Source organism: Lynx canadensis, chromosome A1, assembly GCF_007474595.2.
Source record: "Lynx canadensis isolate LIC74 chromosome A1, mLynCan4.pri.v2, whole genome shotgun sequence".
NCBI lineage: Eukaryota > Metazoa > Chordata > Mammalia > Carnivora > Felidae > Lynx > Lynx canadensis.
Window position 1 is genome coordinate 181037096 of NC_044303.2, and position 20519 is coordinate 181057614.

General features: G+C 47.4%; 1 protein-coding gene and 1 long non-coding RNA gene across 4 annotated transcripts in view; one reads left to right on the forward strand and one right to left on the reverse strand.

Annotated features, from left to right (window-relative positions):
- WWC1 (WW and C2 domain containing 1) overlaps nt 1-11674 on the reverse strand; it is a 154642-nt gene extending 142968 nt beyond the window's left edge. Inside the window, exon 1 of the mRNA XM_030327845.1 lies at nt 11541-11674. Coding sequence (XP_030183705.1) covers nt 11541-11659 — 119 coding nt within the window. The 5' untranslated portion in view covers nt 11660-11674. The remainder of the gene's footprint in view (nt 1-11540) is intronic.
- A 1255-nt stretch (nt 11675-12929) lies between these two features.
- LOC115522216 lies at nt 12930-20519 on the forward strand. 3 transcript variants are annotated; one of them, XR_003971283.1, is made up of 4 exons: nt 12930-13186; nt 14827-15028; nt 15738-15839; nt 19824-20519. It is a non-coding gene; the product is annotated as an uncharacterized LOC115522216 (long non-coding RNA). The 3 variants fall into 3 exon arrangements; XR_003971286.1 differs by lacking the exon at nt 15738-15839; XR_003971282.1 differs by lacking the exon at nt 19824-20519 and having other exon boundaries at nt 15738-16403.

The window sequence follows — 20519 nt, forward strand, 5'->3', positions numbered from 1 at the left end:
TATTTATCTATTTTGAGAGTGGGGAGGGGCAGAGAGAGAATCCCAACCAGGCTCTGCACTGTCAGCACAGAGCCTGGCACAGGGCTCAAACTCATGAACATGTGAGATCATGACCTGAACAAAAACCAAAAGTTGGATGCTTACCTGACTAAGCCCCCCAGGCATCTCAGACATGGGTATTTTTTAGCACTCCCCTCTTGTGAGATCAACATGCAATCAAACTGGAGAATCACTGACTGATCCTATTGTCCCCCAGCTCCTATCGCTGTTGTGGAAAGGAGATCAAGGGTTATTATTCCCTGTGGTAGAGCAATGGAGACTAGGGCTCAGGGAAGGCAAGTGACTTGTTGCTCTGAAGAAGGGCCAGAGAGAATCTAAAATTCACAAGTGAGGAGCATTCATCTCCTGGCTCAGTGCACTCCTATAGCATGCCAGCCCCTGGGCTACCTAATAACCATGGATGGAGAACACCCAGGTAGTCAAGCTGTTCTACTACGGAAGGTACATGGGGAAGGCCTTTCTAAACTTCATTTGTGAACTGAAGCTTGAAGCAAAGATGCTGAGCAATGGTGCGGCCTGCTGAAGGTCCAGCTTGGACAAAATAAGATTGGGGATGATACTAAAATGTTCGTAAGGCAATGAAGACCATTTCAGTTGGTTGCACCTACCTGGGCTCAGAAGGTTCTTCAAATCTGGTCAAATTTTTGCCTGTGACCACTAACAAAATATCTTAGGTCATTCTGCCTGCAAACATTTGGCCAGTGGTTCCCAGATTTGAAGGGGCAGCAGAGTCACCTGGAGGGCCCTTAAAAGATCACAGGGCTCCACTCCCAGAATTTTTGATTCAGTAGGGCAAAGGTGGACATGAGAATCTGTGTTTCTAACAAGTTCCTAGGAGAAGCTGATATGCTTGCTAGTCTGGGACCACATTTTGACAACTTGGTCTGGGTGACCAGTGAGGAGGCTGATGAAATACCCAGGGTCTCCACTGGCAGCTGGCAAATGTTTGTTTTATGTCAGCAATGGAACTAAAGCACTCAGGCTGGTTTTGAAACTCCCTGAGCTGTTAAGATATCTTTTAATAGTCCTATCTAGCAAAAGCCATTGTTTACTGGAAAGATGTTTATCTCTTAAATAAGATCAGATTTTTCAGAGAAACAAAAAGAAAGTGGTTTATGTCCAAAAGACCTGGTACTCTAAATATATGAATTGAGCAGTGACTATAATATCGATAAAGCTATAAAATATACTGAGGAGGCCTTAATTGCTGCATTTAGAACTATCCAGAGAGTGGAACTTGAATATAATGAGACACCTCTAATTTGGTATTGGTCAACCCTATGAAGTATGTTCTAACTTATTCTCATTTTGCCAGTGAAGAAATTGAGGCTCAGGGGGTTTACATAACTTAACCAAGGTCATGGAACTTGTGACAAGGTGACAAGGATGGGATGTAAAATCCAAATTGTGGTCAAGGGGACCAGCACAAACAATGCCTCCCTATAGGGTTTGTGAGGATTCAGTGAGAAGAGGCACTTACCTCTTCCACACACCTCTGCTACACTCCTTATGGTTGAAGTAGGACTGGGCGGATGGCATAAGTTCCCAGGGGTGAAGGAGCCCAGTGACCCTTTCTCCACTCTTTCTCTGCAGAGCAGCTCAGCACTGATGTCCTCTGATTCTCTCCAGAGTATGGATACATAAATGCTATACATTCTAATGTGAAGAGAAGTCCCTGGCTTCTGGAATCCCCTTAGACTTCCTGCTTCCCTGTGCTTTATTTCACAATGGAGGAGAAACCATTCCACATTTTGCCACCACTGGGCTTCAGGTTAGCCAAAGACCTAGAACAACTGGTGTGCTCCGAGCAATCAGAGCTATGCAGGTAAACAGTGCTTGCTTATGAAACCACTTCCTTTAGCATAAGAAGGAGGGCCAGGTTACCTCACCAGCTGTCTTCAGTTCCCCTATCTATAAAACAGGAATAATATGGTACTCTCTCCCAGGTTAATGTGAAGAGTCAATGAGCCAAATGCCAGTGGCTCTGCAAAGTATAGAGCAAAGACCCTCAGAATCACCTGAGGACCTGATGGAAATGCAAATTTCCAGGCCCCACAGCAGCCCTACTGAGTAGAGCTGGGGGGTGGGGGAGGAGGTAGGACTTGGGGAGTGGGGTTTAACAAGGCCTCCAGGGGGTTCTGAGGCTTCCCCACGTTGACAACCTCTGCTCTAAGGTCTAAGTTCCATGAGGACAGGATTTTTGTTGGTCCAATCACTGCTGAGTCTCCAGTGCTGGGACAATGCCTTATATTACAGGCACCCTATCCTTTTACAGGCACTCAATAAATATTTCTGATTAAAGGAGTCCACATGAAACAGTGGAGGAAGGAAACCAAGGTTCAGAAAGCCTGGCGTTTCCAACTATATTTGCCCAGCTTGATGACTCTCTCACTAATTTGTAGTAAATATTACGAGTTGGACACTGTCGTGTCTCACTCTCGCATTTCTAGCTCTTAGCGCACGCAGTGCCCAGCTCATCGGAACAGGCTCTTGGCAACACCCTACTGAAGGCACAAATGTCTCCAGTTCCAAAGCTAAATTCACAGCACAACTGCCAACAGGTGCGGCAGACAGGTCTGTCCCTCCATCTTCCTAAGATGGGGAAAAGAATTCTAGAGAACACCAAGCCCCCAGTTATAATGCAACTTATCTGTTCAACTATTTGCCCTTCTCCCTTGCCCAAGGGTACACCCTGCTGTAGCAGGGACTTTGCTCTGATCCTCAGCACTAGCAACGGAGCCTGAAGCCCAGTAGGCACTCAATAAATACCTGCTGAATGAATGGCCAACCCCTGGCTGGGTGGGACGAGATAAATACCAATGCCCTTCTGCACCACCACCATGCTAAAATCAGGTTCTCAAACAGCTCTCAAACAGTCCTGGGGGTGAAGGGGAGGGGGGAGGCACTTCTCGAGCGAAGAGACATGGTATCAAGCAGTTACAAATGAATTCCAGATACCTCCAGTTTTTGCATCAGCCTTTTTAGTTCTGCCATGACAACTGCAATTCATTACCCCTGCTTCACACACAGCCCTGGTGCCAGCTCACTGGCAAGAGTCACTTCACTCCAGAAATTCCAAAGAAGGGCTTGTCTCCGATAAGACTAGGGTAAAAGAATTTATTGACTTATTTATATAATGAGGGCTGCCAAGGTGGTTTGCAAGCTCTGATGTCAATCTGGCTCAGATGAGCCCTGGCTTACAGGAAGACACTTGAGTTGGTAAGGAAGGAACAATGGTTCCTGTTCCTCTACCAATGCACAGGAGGGCAAACGAGCCTGATGAGTAACAGCTCCCATTAGAAAGCCTCATGTGCACTAAGCACTGGGCTAAGAATTGACATGTCTGGTGTCATTTCATCCTCCGGGGGTAGGTAGGTCCTACTCTGAGAAGAAACTTGTTCAAGGCCACTTACTACGTGTAATGACGGGGCCAGAACTTGATTTGGTGCCCTATGAAGGTCTTTATGAAGACCTTATCTACTTGCAGGGAATAGCATGGATCGTCAGACCAATGTTGGGCTGGAAGCACACATTTTCCTCCACAGAGAACAAGACGCTGATAGGTGTGTTTCTGTTGGTTTCTCTGTAGTTAGAAAGGTCCTCTTCCCTCTGCTTCCCCCCCTCTCCAAATTTATTGATTGTGCAGTGGTGCAAAGAGTAAGGCTTTGAAATCAGATGGGCCTAGATTCAAATTCTGCCTCATTCTACCTGTGTGACCTTAAATTTAACACTTGACCATTCTTAGCCTCAGTTTCCCCATTTGCAAAATGCCAGGAATATACAATGAGTACGTGACAGATACTAGATAATGATGATTAAATATAACTATTATCATCCTCATTACCACCAATGTTAATGCCAGTTATTGTTCTTGTTGCTAGTAATACAAAGACAAACCACGCACTTGGAAGAAATTCCTAGAATACAAAGTGAAATGCTAAGAGTCCTATCTAAGAAAAGCCATCACAGATGTTCAATCAGAAGGCTATCCCAAGGTCACCTCATCCTAGCAGCCACCTGATGCCTGTATCTTGCTATTTTATCCTTCCAAGTCAGGTACCAGTCAGTGGATCCTAAGGCTGCCCCAGTGACCAATGAACAAGTAACCACCACTGGGCAGGGAGGAAGACAGTGTGGGGACAGCTGGGCTGCTACGGAACCAGGCCCAGCAACAGCAGGCAGCCGGCTGGGGAAAGTCAGCAGCTGCCGTTGGCCTGGTGTCCTGGCTGCCAGAGTGTGATGAATGGAGCAGGGGAAGAAAAGGCAACAAAGGTGTCCCTAATCTTGATGCAGCTTCACTTTTTTTCTGTCTGACCATTGAGTGAGAACTTAAGCCACGGTCTTTTTTCTTTGGCAGACATTTGAAACTGAAAGATCCCATTTCTTTCTACCGGTGAGATGTCATGGGTAGAAGCACTGAGGAGCGAATGGGGCTGGGGAGGTGGGGCGGGGGCGGTAGGGGGAAGGGGAGGATGTGACCCACGGCACTTGTCCATTTTTCCCTTCCTTCTCGCTCTCTCTTCTCCATCCCCCACTGTGTCCAGCATCTTTATAGAATGTTCTATGTTCTCCCAACACAACAACACTAAACGCCTGTCCCCGTCTCAATTATTTTGGCAAGAGGTTTACTGCTCAGGAGCTGGAGGCTTAATGGCCTGCTGGCGAAGGTTAAATAACAAAACACCACTGTATCCAGTTTCTGAGTTTTCTCTTCTTTTATCTCACTCTGAAACAGGGATTCAAGGCAGCCGAGAAGCCCGCAGCAAGCAGGGACTCTCGCTGTTCTGCCTAAGGGTTTGTAGCCGGCTGGCCCTCTCCATACTGGGAGACGCAGGGCATGTGAATTTTTCACACACACACTCAGCCCAGATCCAGCCATCTGCCCTTGTCCAAGTGGAAGCACTAGGAGATGTCACCCAAGCCATTTCTCCAAGGGAAGTAGGGGTCTTATCCAGGGCCCCTCGCTGAGCTGGGGGCTGTAGATCCTCACTGCCTGGAGGCAGGCATGGCCAGAGAGAGCTCCTGACAGTCAGCATGGACTGCCAACTGCACCTGAATTGGCAACCCCTAAAATGCCACCAAAACCTGACCAAGACTTCTTCTATCCAAGATGCTGTGTGGCAGCACGCCAGCCACCTTCCAACTCCCATTTCTTTGAGCCTTGTCTCCCCTTATGTGCACCTGAGCTTGGTGTTCCTACCCTTGCAGTAACTAAGGCAACCTGATTCTCTTCTCTTCAAAGAGCAGTGTTTCATAGCTACCTGGGATCCCAGGGGATTGGAGAATCAGGTCAGTTCGGCTAGGCAAAAAGCCGGAGGGGTGGTGACAGAGAGTAGCTGCCTTGGCTACTAATTCCCTGGCCATCGAGAACATTTACCCAAGCGACTTGGAAACGACTTTGAGCTCTCAACACACACTGTATCCTTTAGAGTTTCTCTGCCTCCATCTCTGCTCTCTCTCTTCCCAGAGCTCTGGTTAGCTGGCTGCTCCCAGAAGGCGGGGGGGGGGGGGGGTGCCCAAGAGTCTCCTAATCCCCCGAGGATTTCATGGGCTTCTCTGATCAAGCCTCCTCTGCAACACAGCTCCCTGAGAACCCTAGCAAGTTTTCCACCTTATTGACAGGGGACTCTGGAGTAGCTACAGCAAATATGAGTGTGGATTTAAGAGTCCAACTACCTGGCTTCCAATCTGGGGTGCAGCACCTCCCGGTGACCTTGACCAAGTTAATCTTTCTAAGTCTCAGTTTCCTCATCTGAAAATGAAAATAATAACAGTACTTACCGCACAAGGTTGGCAAAAGGATGGCATGTGATAATAGAAAAGGCTCAGCCCATGTGTAGCATAAATTCAGTATCCTAGGACACAACTCACCAACAGTCGTGAGAGCATGAAAGAAACCTGCTGGTCTACACCACCAGAAAGGATTATGGAAAATAACTGAGCCACAAGCATAAAATATTCCCAAAATATTATGTGGGTGAGGAGAAACTGGATCTGATTTTTAGGGAAAAGTTTACATAAGAGAAAGAGGGAAAAAGATCTTTCCTAAAGATTCAAGGTGTGACCTTGGGCAAGTCACTTGTCTCTGAGTCTTAGTTTCATCAGTGAAATGAGAGGGCTGGGTTACAAGAGCAGAAAGGTCCTTCCCAGCTGAAAACTGGGGAGAGAGCTGGGCAGAGAGTCTCCATTTGACTCAAGTGTTTCACAGGCATTTTCTAATAAAAGCTAAAAGAACTAGCGTTCCCACGTACCTCGTGGGTATCAGGCTCCGTGCTAACTGCCCTATCTGATTTAGCTTATTTAATGTCCATAACATTATGGACAACTATATGTATGTCTCTATCACAGAAAAGACAAAACTAAGGCTCAGAGGGAATATGCGACTTGCCAAGGTCACTCACTCAGGTAGCAAGTAGCAGATCCAAAATGCCAGGATTCTTTTTTTTTTTTTTAACGTTTACTTATTTTTGAGAGACAGAGAGAGAAAGAGTGCACCTGTGAGCAGGGGAGGGGCAGAGAGAGAGAGGGAGAGAGAGAATCCCAAGTGGGCTCCCTGCTGTCAGCCCAGAACCTGACCCAGAGCTTGAACCCATGAACTGTGAGAGCACGAGCCGAGCCAAAAACCAACAGTCAGATGCTTAACCAACTGACCACCCAGGCACCCCAAGATGCCAGGATTCAAAGGCTCACCCTCTTTCTGTTGTCCATACTTGCTCTCTGGTTAACTGTGGCCTGGTCACACCAGAATGGTACAGGTAAGTGAAATCCTGCTTGTCCTCGCTCCATTCCCCAAGGCCAAATTCCTTAGGCAAGGGAGCACAGGCCTTGCTTCAGCAACTAATTCAGTAGGCAGCTGAGTAGTGCAGTGGTTAGAAATGCATTTTCTGGTTTCAATGTCCTAGCATTGGCATTACAGTTTCAGGAAAGTTGAGTGGCTTTCACCAAACTCAACCCCACCAGCCTCAGTTTTCCCATTGTACCTATTCGCAGTGTTATTAGAGGGATTAAAGGAAATCACCCATGTACTCAGCAGACTGCCTGAATATAATAAATGCTCAGTCGTTGTTTCCTACCCAGCTAAACAGAAGAGCATATAGGCAGTGATGAGCAGTTTTGAAATTAATCTATGGCAGGAGTATGGCAGGGGTCCAAGAGCCCCCTGAAATTATGTGCCAAAATTATGCACTTGCACTTTCCTTCAGGAAGCATGTTTTTTTTTTTTTAATTTGCATACAAGTTAGTTAGCCTATAGCGCAATAATGATTTCAAGAGGAGAACTGTGCTTCATCTCCTACATAGTAACACCCAGTGCTCATCCCAACAAGTGTCCTCCTTAATGCCCCTTGCCCATTTAGCCCATCACCCCAACCCACAACCCCTCCAGGGCCCTCAGTTTGTTTTCTATATTTAAGAGTCTCTTATATTTTGCCCCGCCTCCCTGTTTTTATATTATTTTTGCTTCCCTTCCCTTATGTTCATCTGTTTTGTATCTTAAATGTTCAGGAAGCATCTTTAACCTTTGTCAGATTCTCATAAGGGTCTGTGGCCAGAAGGAGGTTAAGAGCTTAAGACTGTAGACCAACGTCCTACAATATAAATCATTTCTGAAATAACAAGGTTACTAGCAAAAGTTCCTCCTATCATGAGAGAAGTTGCTGGGTCCTCTTGACATAGCCTCTTAGCCATGTGGGCCTCCGGTACTTATCACATAGCCCCAGAAACTGTGCCTACAGAGTTCCCAGGTGGTTCCTGGAAGAAGGTCTGAACACACACCACAGATTAAGCAGGAATTAGGCTTCAAGAACCTTCTCTGGCAGGACCAGTTCAAACAACCCATTCTTCCTCGGAGAACAATCAGCATATTTGTTTTTGCATACCACTAAGTTAAATACACAAGGAATGCTGGCCCTTTGCTGGGAGCTCCCAGAAGCACCCAGAGCCATTCTGCTAAAGGAACAGTGCTCCAAAGGGCTGGGGAGACCTGAGCTGCAGCACCTGATTCCCCCCAGGCCCGGCACCTTCCCAGGCCAGCCTGTGGTGCCGCTGGAGCCTTTGGCCCAGTAGGCAGGGCCCAAGCTGCCCACTGGACCCTCTCCGGTTGTTGGGACAACCGTCCTCAGGAATTTCGGCCTCCCAGTCTTGCCCTGGGTGAGAAGGGAAGAGAGTTGGCAAGGCCGCCTGCCTGGCTGCTCTTCTGACCCGCTGGTGAAAGGGGAAGCTGAAAACTGGATTCCCTACCCCCAGTAGCCTCCATGCCGGACAGCACACGAAACAGCTCAGCCCCAGAGGGAGGAATGTGCCAAGACATTCTTCAGGGTTGGTAACCCGAGATGCTATTTTGTTCTTCGTGGCTAAGAAATCACTTTTCTGACTGAAGGACCCTTTGACTTACTTCTTTTAATTCAGGGGAATGGGCGGGCATCTCCCTGATTCAGGTAAGGAAAAAGCCAAGACAAATGCAAACACACACACACACACACACACACACACACACACACTTGAGCAGAATTTTTTATGTGATCTTCCGCTTCACAGCATTAATCAGTTGCAGAGATGTAACTACCCTGGCAGAATTGATTTCCCCCATCCCACCACCCCAAAGGAAGTCTGGCTCGTTTATGCTTTAATTTTTTTCCTCTTCCTCGTTATAGTCCCCTCTCCCCATTCGGCCATGGAGTCAAGAGGGGTAAGACGAGGTCAAGGAGTCCGAAATCACATTTGAGACCTGGCAGGGTCCTGTGACCATCTAATAAACTGTCTTCTCTCACCAATGGAGCACTTTACCTCAAAGAGGTCAAGTGCTTTACCTGAGGCCACACAGGCACGACTACAAGACAAAATTCCCTAATGGGTGTACAGGAGGGAAATTCCAGAGAGCCACAAGTGGATGTCCTCTGCTCATCTCTTTCTCAAAATTTCCAGTTGGCCCACCACAACAGTGACTTTGGGGTTACACTAGGTACATTTCAGCACCCCAAACTCAGTCCCCACCCCCACCAGCCCAGTGTGGGTGGAATGACCAGGAGGTAGGAAGATGCATTAAAACCAATGACTTGCAAGGTGAAGTGAGCAGCTTAGTTAAATGCCAGTATGTTTTTAATTCCTCTCCACTGCTTGCCAGTCTGCCTAAAAACAAGGCTGGGGACACCTGTTGCTTGGGTATGGGCAGGCTACAGTAGAGAGCTACAATATATGGCACTGGATTGTTTTTTTTTTCTGCTCCACTGTATTTTTGAGGATCTCATCTACTTATGACAATACATGTTACTGGTTTCCCATTTGTGAGAGTTGAAAATTTTCAAATTTTCAAATTCAGTTGATTTAAAGTCAAATATTAAATAAGCAACAGTACAGATCGATATAGTATAAAATCATGATGGTGGTTCACATGATACTAAAATTTGAAAAATAATGCTGTAGCCAAGTCAGTTTTACACTTGCCCTCTTCCAAGGGTAAACAATTGAGAAGCTTTCTCTAGCTGTATTATCCTCTCAGAGCCTCAGAGAAGTCCCTAAATTCACGACTAGGGTGAGGGAGCACTGCTGGGTGCAGGGCTGTCTCAGTCCTCCAACATCCCACTGCTGACAGCACACTCGCCTCAGTAAGCTTCAGGAACCAAAACTGGGGAGGAAACAGAAGACTGAACCTGTGTATGTTCTAGATGAGAACAAGGGGCTGCCTAGTGCACCAACACTGTAACAGCGTCCCTGGGGACAGATGACCCTGAGGGGGAATGAAGAGGAAGGAAAGTGAGTCCGGACAAGGTTAGAACATCAGAGCTGGTGTAAGGAAAATGGTGTATTATGGCAAGTGGTGGAAAGATCCACATGTTCAAGCAAATCACACCTCTGGGCCTCAACTTTTCTCTTACCTTTGAAAATAAGAGCTGGGCCCTGATCATCTATGCCCCTTTCAATTTTTAGAGTTCGACTATTACTCCTTCCCTTCCAAGAAAACCATTAATCTTACAAAGTGGGAACCTGAGGCTTAGAGTTAAAGCAGCTTGCCCAAGGGATGTTTTCTCTAGCATTAAAAAAATTAAAAAAATTTCTTTTCCAAGGGTACCTGGCTGGTCCAGTAGGTAAAGCATATGACTCTTGATCTTGAGGTCATGAGTTCAAGCCTCACACTGGGCATAGGGCTTATTTAAAAAAAAAAAATTATCTTCCATATTACATTGAGACATCCCACATGGTACTGAGAATAGAGTAAGCACCCAGTAAATGTTAAATGAATTAACTTAAAGTGCTCACAGAAACTACTGGGAATCTCTGCTCTAATTTTCTTTCTGCTCCTTTTTTTAAAACCCTTGCTACACACCCTGTCTTGGACTTTCCGGGACCTCCATCCCAACCCCATAAGACGAAGGGTCCAAAAAATTCATCTCTATTACTCTGCAGGCACCTAACACCCAAAGGTCACACTGACCAGGTGAAAATTCCACATTCCTAAGACACTAAGACCACAGACCAAGACAGCGAAGGACAACAAAGCAATCTCAGAGGGTGGTTCTCGCCTCCTCTCAGGACATACATGCGGAAGGGTGTATGTGTGTGTGGAAAGAAATGCCAAGCAATCAAACCGGGTGAAAGTCTGGAAGCTAAGAGCCATGCCATACCAGTCATCTCAGACTCCACCTGCCTCAGCAAAATAATAAATAAATAAATAAATAAATAAATAAATAAATAAATAATATCCTGTGCTACAGCCGCTTTAGTGCCCACCAAGGTCAGGACGCACTGGTGCAGAGCTGAGGAACTCCGGACCCCGGAGGAAGAAGGGAGAACGAGGCGATGGGCAGGGCTTTGCGGGAGGCCTCTCACCTCCATCTACATCCTAACAGCTTCCAAGTTGCTGTGAGATTCCTGGAGAACCAGTCTCCAGATCAGCCCTCCCCCGCTCCTTCCTTTCCTTCCCACTCCGGCCTCCAGCACCCCTGGCTGCTCCTATGCTCTTCTCAAGAGCCTCCCAGGCACCTGTCAAAAACCACACTCTAGCTGCCTTCCCCTCCGCGTACAGTCCTTCCTCCAGCAGTTTCCCACTGAATCCTGGGTCCCTACCACCCCCACCAAACTAGATGCTTCCCCATCACCCCCCTCATGCTGGGGAAAGCCTCCTTGGGAAGCCCCAGAATCACAAGGCAAAGTTGCCCGCCCCCAGCCCCCGCCCGACCTCTTCCTAAAAGGGGCGGGGGGCGGGGCTAGAGCTTAAGGTCAAAACTCTGGGCAGGTGCCGGCTGGGGCCTAATCCTCCATCGGGGAGTCGGTGGGGGCTATGGTCAACCCACTGGCCGTCCCCTCCTCCCAGCAGCCCACCCGGGCAGGAGCAGCGCTCCAGACCGCGGGGGGTGGGGGTGTGGGATGGGGGCGGCAAACTGAAGAAAGCGCAAGAGGCTCGCAGAGTTCCCTTGCTCCCCCTGCCCATCCAGGCTGGTAGCCCCAGGCCAGCCCGGGAGGTGTGGGGGCTGCCCGGGTCCTACCTGTCTCGCGGGTCGATCCAGCTGGTGGTGCGGCTCGTGTGGTCTATGTAGTAGACCTTGCCGTCGAAGTCGCGCGCCTCCTCCCAGCCCTCCGGCAGGGGCAGCTCCGGCCGGGGCATCTTCCCGAGCGCGGCCCGCGCTCCCCCATCAGCTCCCGGCCGCCGCGGGGGCACCCGGCTCAGCGGCTCCGGCCGCCTTACCCGCCCTGGCGGGCCGCCGAGGCACCATGATGGGGGGTGGGGAGGTTGCGTCCCGCGGACTGGGGGCCCTATTGGTTTGCCGTGGCGCGCGGTCCATGCGCCCTCGCTCCTCCCGGCGCCGCCCTCCTGCTCCCTCGCCGGCCTCGTCACGCTGCCATGTGTCCCCGCTCCGCGGCTCGGTGCGGGCCGCGACGCGCCCGCCACTTCAGAGCTAGCCAAGCGCAGCTGGCCTCCTTCTCTCCTCCCCGCGCGCTCTGCGCTCCCACCCCGCCGCCTCCTCCTCCTCTTCCCTCCCCCAGGCCGGGCGCAGTCGCCCCTCTCCACTGTCCGTTCTGCGCTCGCTCGCTTTGCGACTTCTGCCTCCGCCAGGTGCGGCTCGGGCGGTGCAGGTAACCGCGCTGCCCCAAACGGAGGCGGAGCGCTGGGCGCCTGGGTTCCCGGGTCCCTTCCCCGCGCCCAGCGCTGTGAGGGCGGGTCCTAGGCCCCGAGACGCGCCCCCTCGTGGGACTGTCCGAACCGGTGCCGCCCTTGCAAGGGGAAGGCAGACAGCCCGTACCTGGGTACGGGACAAGGACTGGAGCCCCAGGTGGTGGAGCAGGACCCGCTATGTCTCTGCTTTTCACGCTCCCGGCTCACTCCACCCCGTGTGTCCAGGCTCTTGGTACAGGTGGCCCCAAATCTTACAACTCCCCACTTCTCTGTTATGTAGCATCAAGTCAGGAAAGAAGTGGTTAAATGGAAACATTCTTGCGAATCAGGGAACATAAGTTTTCCAGGATCTCTGGTCCCTTCCCCCAACACACTCACCATCTGTCTCCCTCTCATTCCATTCTTCTCCCCGTGTTGTTTCACATCCATCCCCCACCCCTGTATTTGCTAATGTAGCTAGCTCTCCTCAGGGTCCCTAAGATTAGGAGTACATACTATGAATCCCCTCCCCGGGGAGGACTTCCAAAGAGTGTCAGGGGAAACATTGTGTAAAGTAATATAATGATGGTGTTGTTAGCTGAATTGAGTACTTAGCCCTTCCCAAACTGTGGGCTAGCAGCTTCACATGGGGCTCTGTCCTGTGATACTTTGAGGTAGGTAGTTTGGATTTGGGGGAAAATACAAGACAGCAAACAAAGTTCCATTTTGAAAAAAATTAGAAGAAATTTTAAATCGTAATATTTCTTGAGAAATTAAAAGTATGTAATTAAATATAAAAAGGTGGCATGATTAGTTAAGGATCAACTGGCTTGTCTGTGTTTCCTGAATGTATGTTTTACCATTTTTGCCCTGGATATTTGGCAGGAAGCTGGCCTGGAGGACTGGAGCCCATTGCGGTGTATCCTCTTGTCTGAGCCCCACAGTCTCCCCGAGGAGCCAGCATCCTGTGCTGTATGGGCCAGAGTGTGCTGAGCAAGGGAAGGAATCCCATGCTTTGGCCTCATTTTCTCTTGATAGGTAAGACCCACCATGGCAGTTCCTTACCTCCCATGCAAAGTCAGTTACTTCCCTGAGGCTAGACCTAGAGCTCAGTGTTTGGCCCTGCCTACCCTCCTTCATTCCATAGATGCCATGCACAGAAGTCCAGAATCATGGGTCTCAGACTGGCCTACAACACCCCTAAGTAGGAGTTCTTCATCCTTTAAGGGGATTCCCAGCCCTCTTCACGTCCTCTACTGGGCCAAACTTTCACAATATAAAAACCTATTACGATTAGAGCAATAGCTCAAAAGCTAAGCCAAAATGGCGCTAGGTGCTTCACACACACAATCTCATTTAGTCCTCACAACAACCCTTTGGAGTAGGGAATACTTATACCCATTGTTATTGATGAGAAAACCGAGGCTCTAAAACGCTGTAGTATTGGCCAGGGAAACAGAACTAATAAGTAGACTCAGGTCTGTTTGTCTTCGCCACTCATCATTAACCTATACTTTCTTTCTTCTTTAATTACTCTGTAACTCTTGGACCTACCCATGGTCTGGATCTGGAATATTATGGATACTGATGAATGCTTATCTCTGTTGATACTTGCTTCATAAAGATTTCGCTAAGAAGCAAATTCTCTTCAGTCTGTTTGGGTCCCAAACCTGTCCTATTTTCTGCCTGTGTGACCTTGAATAACTTGCTTAACTAAGTCTCAAGTCTTAGGTCTGAAAATATACAGATTTCATAGGGCTTTTTAAAAATTATTTAAAAACGTTTAAAATGTTTATTTATTTTTGAGAGAGAGAGAGAGAGAGCGAGAGAGGAGCGCACAATTGGGGGAAGGGCAGAGGGAGACACAGAATTTGAAACAGGCTCCAGTCTCTCAGCTGTCAGCACAGAGCCCACAGGGCTTGAACTCACAAACCATGAGATCATGACCAGAGCCTAAGTTGGATGCTTAACTGACTGAGTCACCCAGGAGCCCCCATGGGGCTTGTTTTAACGGCTAAAGGAGATGAGAATGCAGAGGGCTTGGCACCCACTGTAAGCCATCCTCTCAGGGGCCTCATTGTGGTACATTTGGAGCTCCATGCCTGGCAGCAAGCAATGTCCCTGTGAAGTATGAATCAATGAAGTGTTTTCTGTTCCAAACACAAACCCATGTCCTTTCCATCCCTGCAGATTGTACGTGGTTGCTTGTGACAATCATCCCAACTGCTGATTTCAGTTTTGTCTTCTCTTGCAACCCAGCCTTCTCACCTGTTGGTGTCAGTTGTGAAGGGAAACACAGTGTAGACTACCAAATCCTGCTTTCTTTTTAGTCCAGTGCCCAAGCCCTGGATTTTCCAAATGCCTTGTTTCTTTGGATCTTTAGACGTGAGCAGAGGAGCAGGAAAGAGAGACCAAACTGGAATTGACTCCTTAAAGCCTTGGTCTGCTTTTCGGTCCCTCCTACTTCCATTCTTCCCCCCAACACACACAAAAGAATCCTAGGTTATCTCCCAGAAGCTGCAAGCAGGGTGAGGTAATAAAACAGATGACTGCCTGCCCCATGTGATGGCGGGTGAATCATCCCCAGGCATTCTGCAAGGCTGAAGACAAACGTGAAAGGGATTAAAGGTAAAACCAGCCCAGCCACGTGATAGGGCAAACTGGACATTATTCTACAGGTGACTAAACTGCAGGAATGTGAACTGAAGACAAGAAGCCCAGCCTCTCCCGGCCTTCCTCCTGGGGCTGTGTCTGGCTGCCCGTGAGCTGAGTCGGAGGCATGGCCAGTACCGGAGCTGAGCAGAAGTGACTATAGGACAAGACTTTCTTCGTGTACTTTCACATCCAGTGGCCCATAGGAGACACTTGAGCCCAGGACAGGTTCTCTTGTTTTGTTTTTTTTTTTTTTAAAGCTTATTTATTTTTTCAATATGTGAAATTTATTGTCAAATTGGTTTCCATACAGCACCCAGTGCTCATCCCAAAATCTCTTGTTTTTTAAAAAGACGCCCACTTAAAACCTTGCCCCCTCTGCATGAGCAAGAAGAAAGGCCAGTTTGCACATATGTGTTTCAGAGAATGTTGAGTGGCAGGGTAACATATTTCATGAAAATGGTAAGGAGAGAAATGAAGCTTAAAAAAAAAAAGGAACAGAAATGTCAGCAGTAGTTTCTTGTTAGCTTCTAAATTCTTCAGGGAAATGAAGGCTGTGAAGACCTGCTGAGATTTTTCTTCCTATTCCATGTTTGTAACTCCTGCCTCATGCTGTCCTTCCCACACATTTCCTTTTGTATGATTGAGCCCAGAATGTCCCTTTTCTATAGCCATGCATTATTTGAGGTTCATAACTGGGCTCATGGACTGTTCTTTTCAATGATGGGAAACATGTCCTAAGCCGGAGAAAATTGGGCTTGAAGAAACCTTGGCAATAGGAGAACCGAGGTAGAAGAGATGGCTTTTTAATTTATTTCTGGGTCCTCAGTGCTTAATACAGTGCTTGAAAATAAATCAAAATAAGTCTAGCACAGCCTACTCATTTACAAGTAGAAGGGGTGTCTGAATAATGACTCATTGCCCTTGTTTTTACCAGTTCCATTTACAGATGTGTAAACTGAGATTCTAAGACATAAGGTGACTTTCTTGCAGTGACATAGCATATAATAGAGTCAAGATTCCAACTCAGCTCCTTCTAGTAAGTAGGTTTTGGCTTCTGAATTCATAACTGTGTGGGCTCTAGAGTGTCAGTGAAAGAGGAACTTCAGGACACAGTCTGGTTGGAAGGGGGTAGAGGAGTATCCAGGAGATTATCTTGAACTCCTGCTTTCATTTGAATTGCTTATCTACTTGGAGTGGCTGGACATGGGAGCCGGCATACTGAGGTCATAGCTGAGTTTACAATGAGAGGGCAGGATTGAGGCAGGGGTTCTGAGTTCTAAGCAGAAGATAGACCAGCCTGATTCTTTACCTCTACCAGTGCTTTCAACAAGACCCTCCTGGGGGATTAGGTATCAGCGGTTCGAAGCCCAAGCTGTCACCATTGGAAGGAGGAGCACTTTTCTCCCCATGCTGCCTGCCTCTCTCCCCCCTTTTTATCCCTTTCTTGTTCATTTACTAACTGAACTGGATTTCTTCTGGACAGGAGGCTACCCTGGGGCTGGTAGGAGAGGTTTTGACTTTCCCATCCAAGAGTCTTCTGGGTACTGGGGGCTAGGAGCTGTTGAGTCTTTCCCTGGAGGATGAGGAAATGAATTCTGCACTGAAGGAGGAGGTGGAGATCTCAGTTTCAAGGGTGGGGGTGTGGAGAGGAGAGAGAGAGTGTGAGCAGAGGGAGGGAGTTCCTGCAGAGCAGTGGCTTTCCTCTGCCCCCACCCCAGCAGCAGCAGAGGAGCCCTGGTGGGAAATAGGGGTGGGGGTGCAAGTGCAGTAACCAGCAAGCTGGCGGAAAGAAGCCTCTCTCGAGTATTTATAGAGCTTGCATCGCCATGGTACCCAGGCGCTGAAATTAAACTCCAGCCCAACTGCTTAGAGACGGGTGGGAAGAAAGGCTCTTTACCTGTCCATTGCTCACAGTTTGACGTCTCATTCTCAGAATTTTAGATGAGCAATCTGAGGGAATTTTGTAAGATACTGGCAAGAAGAGTGTAGGGCTGGGGCTTAAACCCAGATAAGTTGCCTCAACAGGAGGGCTGGCGGAGTAGTAAAATACATAGGCAGGGGAGAAGAAATCCGTGTGCGAAACTTGGCTCTGCATCTTGGCTATTGTGTGGGGCTTTGAGCATATGAGACTGCATCTCCTTGAGCCTCAGTTTCCTTGTTTGTAAAATGAGAGCAACAGTACCCACTTTCCTGTCAACATGTGACAACTACATGAGCTGATGTAAATGAAGCACACTCTCAGACCCTGAAACACAGTGGTTCTTTTAAAGGTGGGTCCCTTCTTTCTCAGCTCCTTAGTCATTTATTCAACCAGACTCTTGTCTGTCAGCTGTGTACCAGACCATGGTGTGAAGCACTCAGGACACAGGGTGGTTTCTGGACTCATGGAGCTTAAGTTTGGCAAGGGGGATATACAATGTACAAATCAACAACTGAAGAAGTAATTGCACATTGTGGTCGATAACAAGACAGGAACAATGGTGCTATGATAAAATTTCATAGGGTGGGGATGGTAGAAAATCTACTTTACATAGAGCCAAAGGAGAAAGCCCTTCTGAAGGGTAACATTTCTCCAGAAAGCTGAGGTGGCCAGCAATGTCAAGAGGCAAGGCATGTACATTCCAGCCTATGGGAGCAGAGAGAAAGACCCTGAAGATTTGGTGTGTTCAGTGCCCCCAAAGAGCACTGTTTCCATTCCACTGAAAACCACAGGAGGTTGTTTCCATGAGGGAAACAAGGTAGGAGTGGTCACCCTAAAATCTTGCAAGGTTCTCCAAACACATGGCTTCCTGCTCTGTCTTGACACACTGATTCAGACTGAACAGAGTTCTTTCTCCTCAGCCCTGGTTACTCAGCTGGGTACTTAGCCTCCAAAGGTCTGAAACAGCTCAGTAAAAGGTTAGATCCTTTGTTTACTCCATCTTTAATTTTCAAAAGTTTAATTGTGTGTCTCAGTATGGATTTCTCTGGGTTCATCTTGTTTGGGGTTCACTAAGCTTCTTGAAGCCGTAGTTTGATGATTTCCTGTCAAAGTTGGGAATTTTTCAGCCACTATTCTGATTCCTTTTACAGTTCCACCTTTCTCCTCTCTTTGTGGGACTCCCATCTTTTATTAGTTCCACAGATCCCTGGGGCTCTGTGCTTCCCCCCCCCCACACCCAGTCTATTTTCTCTCTGTTGTTCAGATTAGGTCATGTCTGTCCGTTGTTCTCTTTTCCAGATCACTGATTCTTTCCTCTGTCTCTTACCTTCTGCTCTTGAACCCAGGCACTGAGTTTTTCATGTCTGAGTTGTTAAATTTTTCAGTTCAAACATTTCCATTTGTTCTCCTTTATGTCATTTATTCCTCTGCTAAGGCTTTCTTTCTTTTTTTTTTTTTTTCATTTTGTGTTAACTGTGTTTATCATTACTTATTGATGCATTTTTACCATGACTGCTTTAAATTTTTTGTCAGAAATTCTAACATCTCTATTGTTTTAGTGTTGGCATCTATTGATTGGTCTTTTTTTTTTAAATTCAGTTTGAAATCTCCCTGATCCTTGTTATGCTGAGTGGGTTTTTTTTTTTTTTTTCTTTTTCTTTTTCTTTCTTTTTCTTTTGTCTGAAACCTGGACATTTTTATATTGTTCTGAGACTCCGGATCTTATTAAACTGGTTGTTAGCTGGCTTTTTCTGATACTGTTCCAGCAGAGGTGGGGGATGGTTGAAGGGGGGGGGAGATATGGCACCCGGTTACTGCCAGGTGGAGGTGGAAGTCCAAATTCCCACTTGGTCTTGTTGACACCTGGGAGGTACCCTTTGGCCTTCTCTGACACAATCCCAGGAGTGTTGGGGCTCCTTATTAAAGCCTCTTAAAGAGGGAAGCTTAGGGTTCCTACTTGGCTTTTGCTGGTGTGACTGAAAATTGGGCCACAGTTTTTTTGTTTTTTTTTTCCCATGGTATTTAGCTAGAGTAAGATGGTTATTGTCTAAATGATTTCTGTGTGCTAGTCTGCCCCTTTTCTGGCCCTCTGGCTGACTTTTGTCAAACATTTTTTGTATGGACCTATTGACATTTCTGGGTTTTTTGTTTCTCCAGCACAACAGTCAGGGACATGTGAAGCAAAAAAAAATCCAGGGAACCCGTGTCATTTCTCAGGTCCTGAGGTCCCTAGCCACCTGCCTCCTTTTCTGCACTTGAAGAGTTGTCCTACATTTGTTTTCTGTATAATGTCCAAAGGTCTTGGTTGTACTTAGTGGAAGGAGTAGGGAAAAGTATACCTATTCCTTCTTTCTAGAAGCATAAGTTTATTGCTTACTTTGAGCCAACAAAACTCAGTGTGTCTAAGTTGGAATTCACCCCTTTTCCTGCAGTTAGTTGCTTCCCTGTTCCTCCTCCCCACTCTACATCCTTATTTCCATTCATGTTTCCTACAGTTATCTAAGTAGGAAACTGAGAATTCTGCCTTTGTGGCCTCCCGTACTCTCTTCCTTCTTTTTGACCTAAGCCCTAGCTCAGGCCCTTTTGTCTGATTCTTGTCATTTGTTTTTTATTTATTTTTAAGAGAGAGAGAGAGAGAGAGAGAGCAAGCACGTGTGAGCAAGCTGGGGGAGGGGCAGAAGGAGAGGGAGGAAAGAATCTTAAGCAGTCTCCACACCCAGCCTGACATGGGGCTCAGTCTCACATCTGTGAGATCATGACCTGAGCTGAAATCAAGAGTTGGATGCTTAACTGAGCCATGCAGGCGCCCCTGATTTTTTTTTCTTTTTTAATGTTTATTTATTTTTGAGAGAAAGAGAAAGTGTGAGTGCAAGCATGGGAAAGGCATAGAGACAGAGGAACAGAGGATCTGAAGTGGGCTGTATGCTGATAGCAGAGAGCCTGATGGAGGACGTGAACTCACGAACCGTGAGATCATGACCTGAGCCAAAATTGGATGTTTAGCCGACTGAGCCACCCAGGTGCTCCATGACTGTTGTCATTTGAATGGTGTCTTACTGATCTCATGACTTGTATTCTCCCCAATCTCTACCCCTCCAGAATACCTCCTAATCTTTTTGAAGTGACTGTCGACAGGTGCATTCCTCAGAGTTAAACTGGAATATAGACTGACAATGAATACATGTGGAAAATGTTGGCTTTGATAAAGAGATTTCTTTACGGAAGGACTTCTCAGAGCATTCGGTTACCTACATCCACAGTGAATTTTTCCAAGAAAGCCATACAGAATGCAGAATTGCCCGAACTTTTTGACTACCATATCCTATTTCTTCCTGAGGCATCTCTGGAATACGGTGATATAAAACAGAGGTTGGCAAATGTTTTCTGTAAAGTACCAGATAATAAATATTTTCAGCTTGGGAGGCCATATGGTCTCTGTTGTAACTACTCACCTCTTCTGTTGTAGCTGAAAGCGGCCATACACAGTATGTAAACAAGTGGCTGTGTGCCAGTAAAACTTCATTTACGAAACAGACCTCTGGCCTGCAGGTTTTGGTTTACCTACCCCTGTTCTAAAACATTAATTACAGAGACTTGGGTGTCACCCTAGACCTCTCCCTTTCCTCTACTTCCTGTGTACATCCCACCTGCCAGGGCCTTGAACCCTATCTCCAAAGTATATACATCTGTTGTGGTCTCCATTTCCACTTGTGCTACTTTAGATGCAGGCCGCCATCACCAGCACCTTATGCTCCCAGCTGGCCTTCCTCTTTCGCTTATCCCATCATTCTGTAG